Consider the following 22,560-nt stretch of genomic DNA (forward strand, 5'->3'; position numbering starts at 1 on the left):
AGAAGGGGGCAACAGAGGATGAGATGATTGGATAGCATCACTTGCTCAATGGACAAGTTTAAGCAAACTTGCAGAGACAGTGGAGGACTGAGGAGTCTGCTGGATTCCAGTCCATGGGGTCACAAAGATTCAGACATGACTGAACAACAAACAACAAAATAATTCATGAGTTATATTCCTTCAACATTTTATCCTGAACATTTTTAAAAGCATGGACAAGTTGAGGAAATTATAAAATGAATACCCATATACCTATCACTTATGTTCCTTAATAAACATTTTGCTAATATTTACTTTGTCAGATATCTGTCAATTGAGTCAACCATCTCTCCATTTTATTTTTTGATGCAGTTCAGAGTTACATATACCAGTAACATCAAAGAAGTATTTACTTACCACAGTGAGTACCACTTGTCCTGGATGAGACAGCACCCATAGGGAAAACTGTTGGTAATACCAGTCATCAACTCCTTGACTTACAAATCTATAAGCAAAAAAAATTTATAATATTTATATCTAATCACTGATTGTGGCCATTTAATGATTAAGTATGATAAGATAACAGAGGAATTTTCCTTTAGGCTCTCTGACTTTTCTGTTCTAATTTAGGTATATAAATAACAAAGCAGAGATAATAGTTTTAATTCATGCATAATGCATATTCCTTAAATTCCTCTTTAATATCATCTGCACATTTCCAATAAAACCATTGAGTTTCTGGGATGGTGTGCATGCATGTTAAGTTGCTTCAGTGTGACTCTTTGTGACTCTATGGGCCATAGCCCACCAGGCTCCTCTGTCCATATGATTCTCCAGGCAAGAATACTGGACTGGGTTGCAATGCCCTCCTCCAGAGGATGTTCCCGACCCAGGAATCTAACCTGTGTCTCGTGTCTACCTGCATTTGCAGGCAGGTTCTTTACCACTAGTGCCACCTGGGACTATATTTAACTAGGAGATGACACCTATTAGCTTTGAATTTATAATACTATCAATGGTAAAAACAGTATTTGAAATGATTTCAACAAAATTGAATATTGGACTGAAATGATCAGGTGATTTTTAACAGTAAAGTCCTACATTTAACTTTAAAAAGTAATTATAATTTAGCTTTTAACAGTAATGAAGAGGGGAGGGCGGTCCTAAAATGGCGGAAGAATAGGACAGGGAGAACAACTTTCTCCCCCACAAATCCATCAAAAGATCATTTGACTGCTGAGCAACTTCCATAAAACAACTTTCTGAACACTGGCAAAGGACACCAGGCACCCAGAAAGGCAGCCCATTCTCTTCGAAAGGAGGTAGGACAAATATAAAAGACAAAAAGAGACACAAAAGAGTTAGGGATGGAGACCCGTGCTGGGGAGGGAGTCGTGAAGGAGGAGAAGTTTCCAAACAGCAGGACACCTTTTCACCAGTGGATCTGTGGGGACTTTTGGAAACTCAGAGGGCAACACAAATGGGAGAAAAAAAAAATCCACAAAATAGGTGCCTGGCCGCAACTGACAGCGGAGAAGTAGCCCAGACGCTTGTGTCCACCACCAGCTAGCCAGGGCTGGACAGGAAGCCACAGGTTGCATGCTTAGGGTAAGGACCAGACCTGAATGCCCTGAGGACAATCTGAGGGAGCTAACATGAGATAGCAACCCAAACTGTGGGATAGCCAGAGAGAGAGAGAGAAAAAAAGAGAATTTTCCTGTGTAAAGCTCTAACATAAGGTGCAGCCTGACCCACTCACAGAACAAAGGATTGAGCGAATACCAAAGGAGAGCTAGCTGGCTGTGGACCGGCCCCTTCCCCCACCAGAGGCAGAGAGGCAGGCGAGTGACAGCTAGAGCCGGAAGGCAAGGGGCAATCTCGGTCCCAGAGGCGGCATCCTCCACCAAACTGTGAGCAGGCTCCCAGTTGCTAACCAAGTCTTCCTGGGATCCTGGACGGTTGACATCTGCCAGGAGGGTCACATCCGGAGATCAGCTCCCCAGAGGAGGCACATGGCACACCTGTGACAGTGCTCTCGTGGCGCACCTGGGAAACCGAGTGCCAGGACTGGGGAGGTGATTAAGACACACGGTCCACCTGGGGCAGTGTGCGCGCCAAGCACCTGGTCACCTGAGCTGCTTGGACCTGGGAAGGGCACAAAACGCAGGGCCCGCTTTGGACAGTACCCCAGGAGAGCCTGAGCAGTGTAGGCTGGGAAAGCACAGACCGCTGTGAGCGGGGGCAAACCCAGTGTGGTCCATACACTGCGAGCACTCCCACACACGCCAGTGATGTTTGTTTGCAGGGTTCCTCCCTCCCCGCAGCACAGCTGAACAAGGGAGCCTAAATAAGTGACCACCTTCGCCCCCTTGTGTCAGGGCAGAAATTAGACACTGAAGAGACTTGCAAACTAAGGAAGCCAAAATACACAAAGAAGGGGGAACCACTCTGGAAGTGACAGGTGCAACAGATTAAAACCCTGTAGTTAACATTGACTAAGCATTGGAAGGGGTCTTCTCTATAGAGAAGGTCTTCTATATAGACCTTGAGAAGAAGTATAACCTGGAACAAGGAACTTTCTGAAACTGAATTGACCCCACACTGCCCACAACAGCTCCAGAGAAATTGCTAGATATATTTTTATTATCATTTTTAAAATTTTTAAGTTCTTTATCACTTCTTTAATTTTCATTTTTGTAACCTACTATTACCTTGCAAAAAAGATCCTATTTTTAAAGTGAATTTCATATATATATATATTTTATAAGTTTTGTGATTGATTTTGTTTTGTATTTTTAATACTGTATTATTGAGAGTCTAACCTCTACTCTAGATTTTTAATCTTTGCTTTTTGGTATTTGTTATCCATTTTGTACCTTTAAGAATCTAATCTTCAGTACCCATTTTTACTTAGGGGTGTGATTACTGGCTTGATTGCTCTCTCCTGTTTTTCTCCCCCAGGTCACCTCTTATCTCCTCCCTCCCCCTTCTCTTCTCTACTTAAATCTGTGAATCTCTCTGGACGTTCTGGGCTGTGGAGAACACTTAGGGAACTGATTACTGGCTAGATTGGTCTCTACCCTTTTGACTCCCCCTCTTCTTCTCCTGGTCACCCCATCTCCCTCCTCCTTCTCCTCTTCTTCATGTAACTCTGTGGACCTCTCTTGGTGTCCCGCACTGTGGAGACTCTTTTCACCATTAACCTAGATATTTTATCATCTGTGCTGTATGGATGGAGAAATCTTGAGGCTACTGTAAGAATAAGACTGAAAGTCAGAGGCAGAAGGCTTAAATTAAAAACTTGAGAACACAAGAAAACTCCTGATTCCAGGGAACATTAATTGACAAGAGCTCATCCAAAAGCCTCCATACCTACACTGAAACAAAGCTCCACCCAAGAGCCAACAAGTTCCAGAGAAAGACATACTAATTCTCCAGCAAGGCAGGAACACAGCCCTGAGCATTAAAATACAGGTTTCCCAAAGTCACACCAAACCCATAGACATCCCAAAAGTCATTATTGGACACTTCATTGCACTCCAGAGAGAAGAGATCCAGCTCCACCCACCAGAAGACAGATGCAAGCTTCCCTAACCAGGAAACCTTGACAAGTCACTGGTCCAACCCCACCCAAGGGAGCAACCTCCACAATAAAGAGGAACCATAAAAGTCCAGCCTACAGACAGGCCACCCCAAACACAGCAATCTAAGCAAATTGAAAATGCAGAGAAATATTCAGCAGGTAAACAATAAATGCCCACCAAACCAAACAAAAGAAGAGGAGATAGGGAGTCTACCTGAAAAAGAATTCAGAATAATGATAGTAAAGATGATCCAAAATTTTGAAAACAAAATGGGAGTTAAATAGACTAGAGACAAGGATTGAGTAGATGCAAGAAATCTTTAACAAGGACCTAGAAGAAATAAAAAGAGTCAATCAATAATGAATAATGCAATAACTGAAATCAAAAGCACTCTGGAGGGAACCAACAGTGGATTAACTGAGGCAAAAGAGAGTATAAGTGAGGTGAAAGATAGAATAGTGGAAATAAATGAAGCAGAGAGGAAAAAAGAATTTAAAAAATTTTGTGGACGACCTCAGAGACCTCTGGGACAAGGTTAAATGCCCCAACATTCGAATCATAGGAGTCCCAGAAGAAGAAGACAAAAAGAAAGGGCATGAGAAAATACTCGAGGAGATAATAGTTGAAAACTCCCCTAAAATGGGGAAGGAAATATTCACTCAAATCCAAGAAACCCAGAGAGTCCCAAACAGGATAAACCCAAGGTGAAACACCCCAAGACACATATTAATCAAATGAACGAAGATCAAACACAAAGAAAAAATATTAAAAGCAGCAAGGGGAAAGCAACAAAAACACACAAGGGGATTCCCATAAGGATAACAGCTGATCTTTAAACAGAAACTCTTCAGCCAGGAGGGAATGGCAGGACATACTTACAGTGATGAAAGAGAAAAACCTACAACCCAGATTACTATACCCAGCAAGGATCTCATTCAAATATGAAGGAGAAATCAAAAGCTTTACAGACAAGCAAAAGCTGAGAGAATTCAGCACCACCAAACCAGCTCTTCAAAAAATGCTAAAGGATTTTCTCTATACAGGAAACACAGAAAAGGTTTATAAATTCGAATCCAAAACAACAAAGTAAATGGCAATGGGATCATACTTATCAATAAATACCTTAAATGTAAATGGGTTGAATGCCCCAACCATAAGACAAAGACTAGCTGAATGAATACAAAAACAAGACCCCTATATATGCAGTCTACAAAAGACCCACCTCAAAACAAGGTACACATACAGACTGAAAGTGAAGGGCTGGAAAAAGATATTTCATGCAAATGGAGACCAAAAGAAAGCAGGAGTAGCAATACTCATATCAGATAAAATAGACTTTGAAATATAGGTCATGAAAAGAGACAAAGAAGGACACTACATAATGATTAAAGGATCAATGCAAGAAGAAGACATAACAATTATAAACATATATGCACCCAACATAGGAGCACCACAGTATGTAAGGCAAATACTAACCAGTATGAAGGGGGAAATTAACAGTAACACAATAATAGAGGGAGACTTTAATACCCCACTCACACCTAGAACAATCCAACAGATAAGTAGCAAGGAAACAGAAACAGAAACTTAAATGACACAATGAACCAGTTAGACCTAATTGATATCTATAGGACATTTCACCCCCCAAAAATGAATTTCACCTTTTTCTCAAGTGAACGGGAAACATTCCACAGGATAGGTCACATCCTGGGCCATAAATCTAGCCTTGGTAAATTAAAAAAAAAACTGAAATCATTTCAAGCATCTTTTCTGATCACAATGTGATATGATTAGATGTCAACTACAGGAAAAAAATATTAAAAATACAAACATATGCAGGCTAAACAACACACTTCTGAATAACCAACATATCACAGAAGAAATAAAAAAGAAATAAAAATGCACATAGAAACAAATGAAAACGAAAACACAACAATCCAAAACCTATGGGGTTCAGTAAAAGCAGTGCTAAGGGGAAGGTTCATAGCAATACAAGCTTACCTCAAGAAACAGGAGAATAATCAAATAAATAACCTAGCTTTACACCTAATGCATATAGAAAAAGAAGAAATTAAGAACCCCAGGGTTAGTAGAAGGAAAGAAATCATAAAAATTAGGGCAAAAATAAATGAAATAGAAACAAAGGAGACTATAGCAAAAACCAACAAAACTAAAAGCTGGTTCTTTGAGAAGATAAATAAAATAGACAAACCATTAGGCAGACTCATCAAGAAAAAAAGGGAGAAGAATCAAATCAACAAAATTAGAAATGAAAATGGAGAAATCACAACAGACAACACAGAAATACAAAGGATCATAAGAGACTACTATCAGCAACTATGTGCCAATAAAATGGACAACTTGGAAGAAATGGATGAATTCTTGGAAAAGTATAACCTTCCAAAACGGAACCAGGAGGAAACAAAAAATCTTAACAGACATATCACAACCATGGAAATCGAAACTGTAATAAAAAAATCTTCCAAACAAAAGCCCGGGACCAGACAGCTTCACAGGTGAATTCCACCAAAAATTTAGAAAAGAGCTAACACCTATCCTACTCAAACTCTTCCAGAAAATTTCAGAGGAAGGTAAACTTCCAAACTCATTCTATGAAGCCACCATCACCCTAATACCAAAACCAGACAAAGATGCCACAAAAAAAGAAAACTACAAGCCAATATCACTGATGAACACAGATGCAAAAATCCTCAACAAAATTCTAGCAAACAGAATCCAAAAACATCTTTTACATGATGTAAAAGATCATACATCATGACCAAGTGGGCTTTATCCCAGTGATGCAAGGATTGTTCAGTATTTGCATAATCAATTAATGTGATACATCACATTAACAAATTGAAAGATAAAAACCATATGATTATCTCAATAGATGCAGAGAAAGCCTTTGACAAAATTAAACCCCATTTATGATAAAGACCCTCCAGAAAGCAGGCACAGAAGGAACATACCTCAACATAATAAAAGCCATATATGATATACCCACAGCAAACATTATCCTCAATGGTGAAAAATTGAAAGCATTTCCCGTAAAGTCAGGAACAAGACAAGGGTGCCCATTCTCACCACTACTATTCAACAGAGTTTTGGAAGTTTTAGCCGCAGCAATCAGAGAAGAAAAAGAAATAAAAGGAATCCAGATTGGAAAAGAAGAAGTAAAACTCTCACTGCTTGCAGATGACATGATCTTCTACATAGAAAACCCTAAAGACACCACCAGAAAATTAGTAGAGTTAATCAATGAATATAGAAAAGTTACAGGATATAAAATTAACACACAGAAATCCCTTGTATTCCTATACACTAACAATGAGGAAAGAGAGAAACTAAGGAAACAATTCTATTCACCCTTGCAATGAAAAGAATAAAATACTTAGGAATAAATCTACTTAAAGAAACAAAAGACCTATATATAGAAAACTATAAAACACTGATGAAAGAAATCAAAGAGGACACAAATAGATGGAGAAATATACCATGTTCATGGATTGGAAGGATCAATATAGTGAAAATGAGTATACTACCCAAAGCAATCTATAGATTCAATGCAATCCCTATTAAGCTACCAACAGTAATTTATCACAGAACTAGAACAAATAATTTCACAATTTGTATGGAAATATAAAAAACCTCGAATAGCCAAAAGCAATCTTGAGAAAGAAGAATGGAATTGGAGGAATCAATCTGCCTGACTTCAGACTATACTACAAAGCCACAGTCATCAAGACAGTATAGAACTGACAAAGAAATATAGATAGATGGAACAAAATAGAAAGCCCAGAGATAAACCCACACACCTATTGACACCTTATCTTTGACAAAGGAGGCAAAAATATACAATGGAGAAGAGACGATCTCTTTAACAAGTGGTGCTGGGAAAACTGATCAACCACTTGCAAAAGAATGAAACTAGAACACTTTCTAACACCATACACAAAAATAAACTCAAAATGGATTAAAGATCTAAATGTAAGACCAGAAACTATAAAACTCCTAGAGGAAAACATAGGCAAACCACTCTGTGACATAAATCACAGCAGGATCCTCTATGACCCACCTCCCAGAGTAATGGAAATAAAAGCAAAAATAAACAACTGAGACCTAATTAAACTTAAAAGCTTTTGCACAACGAAGGAAGCTATAAGCAAGGTGAAAAGACAGCCTTCAAAACAGGAGAAAATAATAGCAATTGAAACAACTGACAAAGAATCAATCTCAAAAATATACAAGCAGCTCATGCAGCTCAATTCCAGAAAAATAAACGACCCAATCAAAGAATGGGCCAAAGAACTAAACAGACATTTCTTCAAAGAAAACATACAGATGGCTAGCAAATACATGAAAAGATGCTCAACATCACTCATTATCAGAGAAATGCAAATCAAAACCACAATGGGGTGCCATCTCATGCCAGTCAGAATGACTGCTATCAGAAAGTCTACAAACAATAAATGCTGGAGAGGCTGTGGATTAAAGGGAACCCTCTCACACTGTTGGTGGGAATGCAAACTAGTACAGCCACTATGGAGAACAGTGTGGAGATTCCTTTAACAACTGAAAATAGAACTGTCATACGACCCAGCAATCCCACTGCTGGGCATACACACCGAAGAAACCAGAATTGAAAGAGACACATGTATCCCAATGTTCATCGCAGCACTGTTTACAATAGCCAGGACATGGAAGCAACCTAGACGTCCATCGGCAGATGAATGGATAAGAAAGTTGTGGTACATATACGCAATAGAATATTACTCAACTATTTAAAAGAATGTATTTGAATCAGTTCTAATGAGGTGGATGAAACTGGAGCCTGTTATATAGAGTGAAGTAAGTCAGAAAGAAAACACCAATATAGTATATTAACGCATATATATGGCATTTAGAAAGATGGTAACGATGACCCTATATGCGAGACAGCAAAAGAGACACAGATGTAAAGAACAGACTTTTGGACTCTGTGGGAGAAGGTGAGGGTGGGATGATTTGAGATAATAGCACTGAAACATGTATATTACCGTATGTGAAATAGATCGCCAGTCCAGATTTGAGGCATGAGACAGGGTGCAAAGGTCTGGTGCACTGTGACGGCCCTGAGTGATGGGATGGGGAGGGAGGTGAGGGGGGTGTTCAGGATGGAGGACACATGTACACCCATGGCTGATTCATGTCAATGTATAGCAAAAACCACTACAATATTGTAAAGTTATTAACCTCCAATTAAAATGACACCCATGGAGGATTCAAGTTAATGTATGGCAAAACCAATACAATATTGTAAAGTGAAATAGTAAATAAGTTAATTAAAAAAGAAAAAAAGATTAGCAAAAGAGAAATTTAAAAAATTTTTTAAAGTACAAAAAATAAAATAATTTTTTAAAGTAATGAAGAAAATATAATTATGAAAAATATCCTCACATTTTAACACCACACTTATTATGTTCCAAGAGTACATGTTTTAATATTGTTATGGTGAGTATCTTTTTTCATACAGAACTTAAAAGTTTCTTTTTTTCTTTTTTTATTTTATTATTTTTTTAAATTTATTTTTTCTTTTTTTAATTAGTTGGAGGCTAATTACATTACATCATTACAGTAGTTTTTGTCATACATTGAAATGAATTAGCCATGGATTTACATGTATTCCGCATCCTGGTCCCCCCTCCCACCTTCCTCTCCACCTGATCCCTCTGGGTCTTCCCAGTGCACCAGGCCCGAGCACTTGTCTCATGCACCCAACCTGGGCTGGTGATCTGTTTCACCCTAGATAATATACATGTTTCAATGCTGTTCTCTTGAAACATCCCACCCTCGCCTTCTCCCAGAGTCCACAAGTCTGTTCTATACATCTGAGACTCTTTTCCTGTTTTGCATATAGGGTTATCGTTACCATCTTTCTATATTCCATATATATGTGTTAGTATACTGTAATGGTCTTTATCTTTCTGGCTTACTTCGCTATATATAATGGGCTCCAGTTTCATCCATCTCATTAGAACTGATTCAAATGAATTCTTTTTAATGGCTGAGTAATATTCCATGGTGTATATGTACCACAGCTTCCTCATCCATTCGTCTGCTGATGGGCATCTGGGTTGCTTCCATGTCTTGGCTATTATAAGCAGTGCTGCGATGAACACTGGGGTGCACGTGTCTCTTTCAGATCTGGTTTCCTCAGTGTGTATGCCCAGAAGTGGGATTGCTGGGTCATATGGCAGTTCTAGTTCCAGCTTTTTAAGAAATCTCCACACTGTTTTCCATAGTGGCTGTACTAATTTGCATTCCCACCAACAGTGGAAGAGGGTTCCCTTTTCTCCACACCCTCTCCAGCATTTATTGCTTGTAGACTTTTGGATAGCAGCCATCCTGACTGGCGTGTAATGGTACCTCACTGTGGTTTTGATTTGCATTTCTCTGATAATGAGTGATGTTGAGCATCTTTTCATGTGTTTTTTAGCCATCTGTATGTCTTCCTTGGAGAAATATCTGTTTAGTTCTTTGGCCCATTTTTTGATTGGGTCATTTATTTTTCTGGAGTTGAGCTGGAGGAGCTGCTTGTATATTTTTGAGATTAATCCTTTGTCTGTTGCTTCGTTTGCTATTATTTTCTCCCAATCTGAGGGCTGTCTTTTCACCTTGCTTATAGTTTCCTTTGTTGTGCAAAAGCTTTTAAATTTCATTAGGTCCCATTTGTTTATTTTTGCTTTTATTTCTAATATTCTGGGATGTGGGTCATAGAGGATCCTGCTGTGATTTATGTCAGAGAGTGTTTTGCCTATGTTCTCCTCTAGGAGTTTTATAGTTTCTGGTCTTACATTTAGATCTTTAATCCATTTTGAGTTTATTTTTGTGTATGGTGTTAGAAAGTGTTCTAGTTTCATTCTTTTACAGGTGGTTGACCAGTTTTCCCAGCACCACTTGTTACAGAGGTTATCTTTTTTCCATTGTATATCTTTGCCTCCTTTGTCGAAGATAAGGTGACCATATGTTCGTGGATTTATCTCTGGGCTTTCTATTCTGTTCCATTGATCTATATTTCTGTCTTTGTGCCAGTACCATACTGTCTTGATGACTGTGGCTTTGTAGTAGAGTCTGAAGTCAGGCAGATTGATTCCTCCAGTTCCATTTTTCTTTCTCAGGATTACTTTGGCTATTCGAGGTGTTTTGTATTTCCATGCAAATTGTGAAATTATTTGTTCTAGTTCTGTGAAAAATACCGTTGGTAGTTTGATAGGGATTGCACTGAACCTATAGATTGCTTTGGGCTGTATAGCCATTTTGACAATATTGATTCTTCCAATCCATGAACACGGTATATTTCTCCATCTGTTTGTGTCCTGTTTGATTTCTTTCATCAGTGTTTTATAGTTTTCTATGTATAGGTCTTTTGTTTCTTTAGGTAGATATACTCCTAAGTATTTTATTCTTTTTGTTGCAATGGTGAATGGTATTGTTTCCTTAATTTCTCTTTCTGTTTTCTCATTGTTAGTGTATAGGAATGCAAGAGATTTCTGTGTGTTAATTTTATATCCTGCAACTTTACTGTATTCGTTGATTAGCTCTAGTAATTTTCTGGTAGGGTCTTTAGGGTTTTCTATGTAGAGGATCATGTCATCTGCAAACAGAGAGAGTTTCACTTCTTCTCTTCCTATCTGGATTCCTTTTACTTCTTTTTCTGCCCTGATTGCTGTGGCCAACACTTCCAAAACTATGTTGAATAGCAGTGGTGAGAGTGGGCACCCTTGTCTTGTTCCTGATTTCAGGGGAAATGCTTTCAGTTTTTCACCATTGAGGGTGATGCTTGCTGTGGGTTTGTCATATATAGCTTTTATTGTGTTGAGGTATGTTCCTTCTATTCCTGCTTTCTGGAGAGTTTTTATCATAAATGGATGTTGAATTTTGTCAAAGGCTTTTTCTGCATCTATTGAGATAATCATATGGTTGTTATCTTTCAATTTGTTAATGTAGTGTATTACATTGATTGACTTGCGGATATTAAAGAATCCTTGCATTCCTGGGATAAAGCCCACTTGGTCATGATGTATGATTTTTTTAATATGTTGTTGGATTCTGTTTGCTAGTATTTTGTTAAGGATTTTTGCATCTATGTTCATCAGTGATATTGGCCTGTAGTTTTCTTTTTTTGTGGCATCTTTGTCTGGTTTTGGAATTAGGGTGATGGTGGCCTCATAGAATGAGTTTGGAAGTTTACCTCTTCTGCAATTTTCTGGAAGAGTTTGAGTAAGATAGGTGTTAGCTCTTCTCTAAATTTTTGGTAGAATTCAGCTCTGAAGCCATCTGGTCCTGCGCTTTTGTTTGCTGGAAGATTTCTGATTACAGTTTCGATTTCCTTGCTTGTGATTGGTTTGTTAAGATCTTCTATTTCTTCCTGGTTCAGTTTTGGAAAGTTATACTTCTCTAAGAACTTGTCCATTTCTTCCAAGTTGTCCATTTTATTGGCATAGAGCTGCTGGTAGTAGTCTCTTATGATCCTTTGTATTTCAGTGTTGTCTGTTGTGATCTCTCCATTTTCATTTCTAATTTTGTTAATTTGGTTCTTCTCCCTTTGTTTCTTAATGAGTCTGGCTAATGGTTTGTCAATTTTGTTTATTTTTTCAAAAAACCAGCTTTTAGCTTTGTTAAGTTTTGCTATGATCTCTTTAGTTTCTTTTGCATTTATTTCTGCCCTAATTTTTAAGATTTCTTTCCTTCTACTAACCCTGGGGTTCTTCATTTCTTCCTCCTCTAGTTGCTTTAGGTGTAGAGTTAGGTTATTTATTTGACTTTTTTCTTGTTTCTTGAGGTAGGCCTGTAATGCTATGAAACTTCCCCTTAGCACTGCTTTTACAGTGTCCCATAGGTTTTGGGTTGTTGTGTTTTCATTTTCATTCATTTCTATGCATATTTTGATTTCTTTTTTGATTTCTTCTATGATTTGTTGGTTATTCAGAAGCGTGTTGTTTAGCCTCCATATGTTTGAATTTTTAATAATTTTTTTTCCTGTAATTGAGATCTAATCTTACTGTACTGTGGTCAGAAAAGATGACTGGAATGATTTCAATCTTTTTGAATTTACCAAGACTAGATTTATGGCCCAGGATGTGATCTATTCTGGAGAAGGTTCCGTGTGCACTTGAGAAAAAGGTGAAGTTGATTGTTTTGGGGTGAAACGTCCTATAGATGTCAATTAGGTCTAGCTGGTCCATTGTGTCCTTTAAAGTTTGTGTTTCCTTGTTCATTTTCTGTTTAGTTGATCTATCCAGAGTTGTGAGTGGGGCATTAAAGTCTCCTACTATTATTGTGTTACTATTAATTTCCTCTTTCATACTCGTTAGCGTTTGCCTTACATATTGCGGTGCTCCTATGTTGGGTGCATATATATTTATAATTGTTATATCTTCTTCTTGGATTGATCCTTTGATCATTATGTAGTGTCCATCTTTGTCTCTTTTCACAGACTTCATTTGAAAGTCTATTTTATCTGATATGAGTATTGCGACTCCTGCTTTCTTTTGGTCTCCGTTTGCATGGAATATTTTTTTCCAGCCCTTCACTTTTAGTCTGTATGTGTCCCTTGCTTTGAGGTGGGTCTCTTGTAGACAGCATATATAGGGGTCTTGCTTTTGTATCCATTCAGCCAGCCTTTGTCTTTTGGTTGGGGCATTCAACCCATTTACATTTAAGGTAATTATTGATAGGTATGGTCCCGTTGCCATTTATTTTGTTGTTTGGGGTTCACGTTTATATCACCTTTCTGTGTTTCCTGTCTAGAGAAGATCCTTTAGTATTTGTTGAAGAGCTGGTTTGGTGGTGCTGAATTCTCTCAGCTTTTGCTTGTCTATAAAGCTTTTGAGTTCTCCTTCATATCTGAATGAGATCCTTGCTGGGTAATCTAGGTTGTAGGTTGTTCTCTTTCATTACTTTAAATATGTCCTGCCATTCCCTTCTGGCCTGAAGGCTTTCTATTGATAGATCAGCTGTTATCCTTATGAGAATCCCTTTGTGTGTTATTTGTTGTTTCTCCCTTGCTGCTTTTAATATTTGTTCTTTCTGTTTGATCTTTGTTAATTTGATTAATATGTGTCTTGGGGTGTTTCGCCTTGGGTTTATCCTGTTTGGGACTCTCTGGGTTTCTTGGACTTGGTTAGCTATTTCCTTCCCCATTTTAGGTAAGTTTTCAGCTATTATCTCCTCGAGTATCTTCTCATGGCCTTTCTTTTTGTCTTCTTCTTCTGGGACTCCTATGATTCGAATGTTGGGGCGTTTCACATTGTCCCAGAGGTCCCTGAGGTTGTCCTCATTTCTTTTGATTCTTTTTTCTTTTTTCCTCTCTGCTTCATTTATTTCCACCATTTTATCTTCTAACTCACTTATCCTATCTTCTGTCTCTGTTATTCTACTCATGGTTCCCTCCAGAGTGTTTTTGATCTCATTTATTTCATTATTAATTTTTAATTGACTTTTTTAAATTTCTTCTAGGTCCTTGTTAAACATTTCTTGCATCTTCTCAATCTTTGTCTCCAGGCTATTTATTTGTAACTCCATTTTGTGTTCAAGATTTTGGATCATTTTTATTATAATTATTCTAAATTCTTTTTCAGGTAGATTCCCTATTTCCTCCTCTTTTGTTTGACTTGGTGGGCTTTTTTCATGTTCCTTTACCTGTTGGGTATTTCTCTGCCTTTTCATCTTGTTTAGATTGCTGTGTCTGTAGTGGGCTTTCTGTATTCTTGTGGTCTGAGGGTCCTTTTTATTGTGGAGGTTTCACCCAGTGGGTGGGGTTGGACGATTGGTTTGTCAAGGTTTCCTGGTTAGGGAAGCTTGTGTCAGCGTTCTGGTGCGTGGAATTGGATTTCTTCTCTCTGGAGTGCAATGGAGTGTCCAGTAATGAGTTTTGCGATGGGTCTCTGTGTTAGGTGTGACTTTGGAGAGCCTGTATGTTGACACTCAGGTCTATGTTCCTGCGTTGCTAAAGAATTTGCGTGGTATGTCTTGTACTGGAGCTTATTGGCTCTTGGGTGGTGGTTGGTTTTGGTGTAGGTATGGAGGCTTTTGGATGGTCTCTTATTCCTTAATGTTCCGTGTAGTCAGGAGTTTTCTGGTTTTCTCAGGAGTTGGGCTTAAGTCTCCTGCCTCTGGATTTCAGTTTTATTCTTCCAATAGTCTCAAGACTTCTCCAACTATACAGCACTGATAATAAAACTTCTAGGTTAATGGTGAAAAGATTCTCCACCGTGAGAGACAACCAGAGAGGTTCACAGAGTTACATGAAGAATAGGAGAGGGAGGAAGGAGATAGAGGTGAGCAGGAGGAGAAAAAGGGGACTCAAGAGGAGAGAGACAGATCTATGCAGTTATCTGTTCCCAAAGTGTTCTCCGTAGCCCAGACACCCACAAAGATTCACAGAGTTGGATTGGGAAGAGAAGGGGAATGGAGGAAATAGAGGTGTTCTGAGGTAGAAAACAGAGAGTCAAAAGTGGGAGAGTATCACCACACTCCTGAATAGAAATGGGAACTGAATATTGGATTCTTAAATGACAAAAATTTATATCACATACTACTGAAAAACAAAGATTGAAAATCTAGTGTAGAGGTTAGACTCTTTGAAATACAATATTTAAAAACAAAAACACACAAAAAATTTTGAACTGTATATGAAGTTCGGTTTAAAAATAGGGTTTCTCTCTCTCTCTCTTTTTTTTTTTTTGGCAAGGTTATAGTGAAATGAAAGTGAAAATTAAGGAATAATAGAGGAGTATTAGAGGACTTTAAAAGGAAATAGGAGAGAAAAACAAGAAAAAGAAAAAAAAAAGAAAAAAAAATTTTTTTCCCTAATTAAAAAAATCGTAAAAATATATGAAAATGGAAGTTGAGGAGTAATGGGGGAGTAATAGGGAATTTTAAAAGAAAATAAAAGAGAAAAAATAAAAAATAAAAAAAAAAGGAAGAAAAAAAAATTTTTTTTTAAATTAAAAAAAATATATGTACATATATATCTAGGAATTTCCCTGGAGTTGTTGCGGTCAGCGTAGGTTCAGTTCAATTTCAGATAGCTCCTCTTTCCAGCTTGCACTTCTCGATATCTGTAGGCCCCTTCCGGTGTAGTCGGTGTTACCTTCAGGGATTTTAATCTGTTGCACCGGTCCTTTCTGAAGCGGTTCCCTTTGTTTATTTGGCTTCTGTTTGCCGTCTCTTTGGTGTCTAATTTCCGCCCTGACATAGGCGGGCGGAGGTGATCTCTTATTCAGGTTCTCTATTTCAGTTCAGTCCTGCTACGGGGAGGGCGGGGCGCTGCAGACAGATACCGCTCTGTGTGGATAGCACTCACCGTGTTCCGGTCACATTGGGTTTGCCCCACTCACGGGTGTCAGTGCTTTCCCCGTCTACACTGCTCAGGCTCCCGGCTGCTCTATATGGAGCGGGCCCTGCGTTGAGTGCGGTTCCAGTTTTCGGGTACTCCACAAAAGTGCAGATTCGGTTGCTCCTGCGTTTTGTGCCTTCCCCGGCCTGAGCGGCTCAGGCAGCCAGAGGCTTGGGCGCACTCTCCCGGGGTGTAGCGCGCCTTTTCCCTCCGCGGCGAGCGGCTCAGGCAGCCAGAGGCTTGGGCGCTCTCTCCCCGGGTACGGCGCGCTTTTTCCCTCCGCGGCACCAGTGCGTGCCGCCAGTCGGGTCTCAAGAAGTCTTTAGCTAGAACCCGGAGGCCTGTTTGAAGTGTGAGGGATGGCTTCTCAGGGGCTGTTTGCCCTTTTCCCCTCCCCCCTGCCTCCTACCTCCAGCGGGGATGGGCCGGCTCTTCTCTGGAGATTCTCAGTCCCTTTGTTTTGCGAACCACAGCAGTGTGTTCAGGCCAGTTAATTTTGTCCCTTGCTATCCCACAGTTTAAAAAAAAGCTCCCTCCGATTGCTCTCAGGGTCTTCGGGCAGTCCTTACCCTAAGCAATGCCGCTCGCTTCTCTCCGTTCTGCCCCGCTTGTTGCTGGCGGGTACGGGCGTCTGGGGTACTTTTCTGCTGGGAGTTGCTTTTAGGCACGTAATCTGTGGGCCTTGTTTAATTTTTCCTCCCAGTTAGAATGCCGAAAACTTCCCCCAGTCCCGCCAGTGAGAGGGTTTCCTGGTGATTGGAAACTTCCTCTATTAAGACTCCCTTCCCAGGACGGGTCTCCGTCCGTAGCTCTTTTGACTCCCTTTTTATCGTTTATATTTTGTCCTACCTCCCTTCGAAGACAATGGGCTGCTTTTCTGGGCGCCTGATGTCCTCTGCTAGCGATCAGAAGTTGTTTTGTGAAATTTGCTCAGCGTTCAAATGTTCTTACGATGAATTTGTAGGAGAGAAAGTGGTCTCTCCGTCCTATTCCTCCGCCATCTTGGCTCCTCCCCAAAGTTTCTATATGGTGAAATTCTTCAATCTTTTGCTTTATTTCTGACATCATGCCTTAGAAATTCTCAACCCTAAATTAATTTATTTTCTTGTAATGCTTAAATGGCTTCATTTTAAAAAGTTATCAACATTTATTAGAATATTTTAAATGACTATTCTTTAAATGTTTGCTGCATTACAAATGGTGTCTATTTTTATTATTTTCTTATCTTTGCTGCTGAGAAGTATATTTATAATAACTTCTTAATTATTTCAAAGTAATATCAGTGGGAAATGCACCTTTCACCAATTAAAATCTTTAATTTAATGGCCTTATTTTCACTGTTTCATGAACTATCTTTACTGTTTCTTTTGTAACTTATTGCATTGCTGTATCTCCCAAACAGCATCTAGTTACGTTTTTATTTTGATCTCAGTTAATAAACATACTTACATTAATATTTATGATCTTTAGCTTGGGTTTTGTTAGTTCTTTGCTTTTTATTTTGATATTTATTTTTTCCATGTTTATATTTATATGAATATACACACAAGTGCAGTACAATTTATTTCTCCCATAGTTTTGGAAATATTTATTCTGATTTTTTAAAAAATCTATCAGGAGAAAGTGGATTGACATTTCTAACTAAACAGTCCTGTCTTCATTCTAAACCATATTCATTCAAATGAGAGAAAATACATGAAAAATTATACATATAAAGAGTTGGAAAACAAGAAAGTATGCTCCAGTGCATCAAAGACTTGAAAATTTTCTAGCAGATGGAAAAAATATTGAGATTGAACAAATGCAGGAGGGAGCCCAGGATGAATCTTTAGGAAAATTAATTAAGAGAGGGCTTCCTCAATAGGGAAATGAATGGGCCTCTGCCTCCTCCAACTCCCCATTCCCCCATCCTGAGCTGCTGTTAGCCACTCAGAATGAAAACCCAGAGAAATGCTTGGTGGAGTTCTCCTAGGTTTGGGGATGGACAGAGAAGCAGAGTGAAGCCTGAAATAACTCCACACATTTTAAAAGACTGTAGGAAAGAAAGAAAGGAGGAGAAGGAAGTAAAGAGAGGAAGGAAGGAAACAAAGAAAGCTGACATTGGCATTTTCCCATAAGAAACAAGATAATGAAACAGTGCTGGAACTAGAGTGGCAGTAAAGTGTCATGGGTAGCTTGTGACTGCCAGCAGAAATGAAAAGCAACCTCCATACATTGAAAGAGAAACTACTCGCAGACGAGGTCCTGTACATTCTGCTTGTCAAGCAATACCTACAATCAGATAGGTACAGATATTAGAAACTAATATTTGTAATTAGAAACTAATATTTGTTTATAGGAGAAGAGGGACTTGCCAGTATAAATATGAACAGACAACCAACAATGGTGAAACATTTTAGAGAAATCAATAACAAGAAAAAGAGCAGAAATCCTTACCAACAGAAAAACAAAAATGAGGAAGTAAATGAAAACAAAACAAACCACAAATTTGCTAAGCATGGATAATTGAAAGTGTTAGTCATTCAGTGATGTCCAACTCTTGGCAACCCCATGGACCACAGCCCACCAGGCTCCTCTGTCCATGGGATTCTCCAGGAAAGAATGATGGAGTGGGTTGCATTTCCTTCTCCAAGGGATCTTCCCAACCCAGGAAGTGGATTCTTGACCATCTGAACCACCAGGGAAGCCCAAGCATGGATAATTATTGACCTATAAATAGAGAACTAAGAGCAATCTGGAATAAATTCCTAAATAATTACAAGATGATGAGAGGGAATTATGAATTGACTCATGCTCTTTGGGGAAAAATCAGAGATACTATAGAATTTGATTAAAATGCTTCACTAAGTATATTAAAATATTGAGTATTCACTAGGAAAAAAAAGTGTAACTTTAGCACAGCTACAATAAAAGAGATTAAGAAACTCAGTCTAACAATAGTAAGTGAAAAGAAAACCCCAAACCAAAAGTCCAGTTAGAAAACAACAGAATGGCAAGCAGGAGTCCAAGTGTGTTGATAATAAAAATAACTGCTGAAAGGCAGCATATCAGTCAGCAGGAAACAGCACATTCAAAAGATTACTTGAAGAGAGTTCAATGAAGTTACACTCTGCAGAGGATGAGGGCAGGGTTAAAGGAACCAGCAGGGCTAGTGAAGTATCACAGTTTATCAAATGGGGGTCATTGTTATCATCAAAGGATTGAACAAATAAAGGGAACAATATTACTGGAAACTGGTGAGGGTTTGTTGGGGACTTTGGAGAAGGGCCATTTGTCAAAAGCTGTAACTTCAGGTAAAGGAACTTAGATTCTGTCAAAACTGTAGTAAGAGAAACAGAGAGTCTCACATTTGCCCTACCCAGCTGGAAGCTAGAGGGTAAGGAGTCCATGGATATGAGCATCATGGACATGAGCATCCCAGGTGGACATAAGACAAAAAAAAGGCAGACAATGGATCTTTTGGGCATACATACTAACTAGGACTGAAAAGTACTTTAGTACTGGTAGAAAGTAAAACAAAATAAAAGCAAGAATTAAAATCCATTCTTCATTCAAGAAATATTTACATGACACAGAAATGTTAAAAACAACATTGTGATATAAATGTTTGTGATTATGGAAACAAGTATAGCATTATTAGTATTAAATAAAAAATACTAACTGGTATAAATACTGATATTTTACTAAAAGAACACTCTACAAAGAAAGTTTATGAATAACAACATAGCATCAAAATACATGATAGATATTAAAAACACAAAAGAAATTGATGAATCCACAAAAAGTAGGAAATATTTTAAGATAGCTTTATTAGGAAATGGAGAAGGAAATGGCAACCCACTCCAATACTCCTGCCTAGAGTATCCTGTGGGCAGAGGAGGCTGGTGGGCTGCTGTCCCTAGGGTCGCACAGACTCGGACACAACTGAAGCAACTTAGCATGCATGCATGCATCTTAGGAAATAAAGAGCCAATAAATAAATTAAAAAATCAAGGAAAGTTAAACATAAGGAAAGTTATTCATATAATTCATGACATCCACAAATTAAAGGCCAAAGTGCATGTGAGTTTCTCAGTAGATTCATAATATATCTGATGTAATTGCTGTTCTTGTTGTTTAGTCGCTAAGTCATGCCCGACACTTTGCAACCCCATGGGTGGTAGTCTGCCAGGCTCCTCTGTCCATGGAATTTCCCAGGCAAGGTGGATTCTTTACCACTGAGCCACCTGGGAAGTCCTTGATATAATTAAACATCCTTATTTATTAAAAAACTCTGCAAACGTGGAATAGAATAAAATACTTGACTTTGATATAGGGTATATTCCAGAAACCTAAGTATCATAAATGGTGAAACATTAGAAGCTTTCCCAATAAAATTAGAAACAAGGTTACCATCTAAGCCACCAAAGAAGTCAATTAAATAGTTTTAATTCCACTAGAGGATTGTAAGTAAAGAAAAAAGTATGTGAGACCCCTGAAGTTAATGATCACTCAAGAAAGCAGGTTTACTTAACTACAAAGTGAAGCAGGCTTGCTTAGCAATGAAACTATGCCAAGAAAGCATGCGATATGCCCCCAAACAATTAAACAATGATGCCATGAGACCCACATCCGGCCCAGTGAGTTCGGTAAGTTAATGGTTCCTAGGACATGCTCTTCTCATGTACTAATGGAAAATGTGACATTATACTAGAATATTAGATGATTTACCATTTTTAGTATATACCATCCTTCTGCTGATTTGAGTAGTGCCATGATGATCCCAGTTTGTCCATGAAGGGACAAGAAAACTCCCCCATCTGATGAAAAGGAGGAGCTGATGACAGCTATGTGATCTCTAGTCAAGAATGAGAAGGAAGGTGGTCTTTTCCCTCTCTCCACTTTTCCTTTGATTATAAAACTATAGCCTCTCAAGGGAGGCACCCTCTTGCTCACCAGCTTGTAAGCCTCACAAGCAAGCTATTCTAGTAAGTCATTTCTTATCTATCACTTTGTTATTGTGGTTTAATTGTTTAGTGTCTGACTCTTTTGCAATTCCATGGCCTTTAGCCCACCAGGCTCCTCTGTCTATGGGATTTTCCAGGCAAGAATACTGGACAGTGTGTTGCTATTTTCTTCTCCAGGGGATCTTCCTCACTTAGGGATCAAACTGTCTCCAGCATTGCTGGCGTATTCTTCCTGGGAGGCTCCATCTATCACTTTGCCTCTCACCAAATTCTTCCTGCATTGAGATATGAAGAACTCCCCTGTCAGATGCATTTGAACAGTTTTAGAAGTAAATAATTAGAAATGCAAAAGACTGATCTAGTCAAATTAGTTTTAAAAATTCACACCCTGAGGCTCTTTCTTTAAAACAGATTGTAATGATAGAAATATAAAAAGGAGAGCATTAAAAAAACTAAAGCAAATAAGCAATCTTAGGAAGCAAAAGTGGGACAGAAGTGCAGAGTACTGAAGTAGGCTGCAACGAGAGGGTTCCTGGGCACTACGTTTTTTAAAAGCAGGCAGAGATGGATATCAGTTCTGGTCCTGGCCAGTCTTCAGAAACTTATGAATTTCAAAGTATACAAGGCTGTCCAAATGTTGTCCATGAGTACACACTAAAACTGACATTTACATTGCAAAAATGAGTATTTTCTATTTAGTCATGTGCCATTGTGTTCTATCAAAACCCATTTCATAAAAGACTTTACCATATATTTCTCTGGATACTGCCCACTTATATTAGTAGATAATTAAACAAGCTTAAAAACATGTATGCATATATATATAATCTTAGGATTTGAAAATTGTACTTACTTTTTTACCAGATCAAACATGGTATTCTCTACATTTACCAGCCATTGTTCTATACCACTTCTTATACGGATTTTCCTATAATATTTTCAAAAATAATTATTATGAAGAATTCTTTTTATTATTTTTGTTCATGTTTCATTCCTTTGGTCAGTCTGTAAAACTGTCTTAAAACTACACCTATAATATTCATGGGCCAAAGGACTATAATTCTATACTGTCTTTGGTATTTCTAGATCTTAAATTAGAAAATAGATCACCTAGTTTTAGGAAATTTTGACATCAAAACAATAAACCTGCAAAGTTAAGAGGATCCAGTAAAATGTGAATTTGCAAAATAGGTAAATATTACAAAGCATTTTTTGGCTTCCTTAATAAATCTTCCAAAAGCAAGCCAAGGTCAGGGCCCGGTTAGAGGATTTGTGAATGGGAAGGTTTGGGCACAGTATTTTTTAATCAACTCACTTTAGGAACCTCATGCCAAAGGTTAGAGAGCCCTTACAAGGGCTGGCAAATTGCACTAGTGTAATGGAAGAAAACCAGGAAACCATTCACGACAAAACCAGAAGTCAGAGGAAACAGCAGTGGGAGTAGCATCAGCAACCTTAAGCAAATAGCAAATTTCCTTCCTACTTATATTCATATAATGAAACTTTGTGTTGGCTTACAGGATATATTAATATATATAGATATGGAAAGGTAAAACTCTACATAAGTAAATTATCTTTGAAGAAATAGTTCGATTAGCAAATGTCTATGAAATGTCAGAAACTTACAAGCAAAGGTTTTAAATAATGAAGATTTACAGAGTCTAAATGC

At 38.3% G+C, this 22,560-nt stretch overlaps 1 protein-coding gene across 1 annotated transcript in view; it reads right to left on the bottom strand.

The window, feature by feature from the left end:
* Positions 1–22,560, bottom strand: part of DNAH14 (dynein axonemal heavy chain 14) — a 400,834-nt gene that overhangs the window by 213,815 nt on the left and 164,459 nt on the right. Inside the window, exons 26-27 of the mRNA XM_070474451.1 lie at positions 21,745–21,819; positions 397–484 (exon numbers count right to left, since the gene is read on the bottom strand). Coding sequence (XP_070330552.1) covers positions 397–484; positions 21,745–21,819 — 163 coding nt within the window. The remainder of the gene's footprint in view (positions 1–396; positions 485–21,744; positions 21,820–22,560) is intronic.

This window comes from Odocoileus virginianus, chromosome 11 (genome assembly GCF_023699985.2).
Source record: "Odocoileus virginianus isolate 20LAN1187 ecotype Illinois chromosome 11, Ovbor_1.2, whole genome shotgun sequence".
Lineage (NCBI taxonomy): Eukaryota > Metazoa > Chordata > Mammalia > Artiodactyla > Cervidae > Odocoileus > Odocoileus virginianus.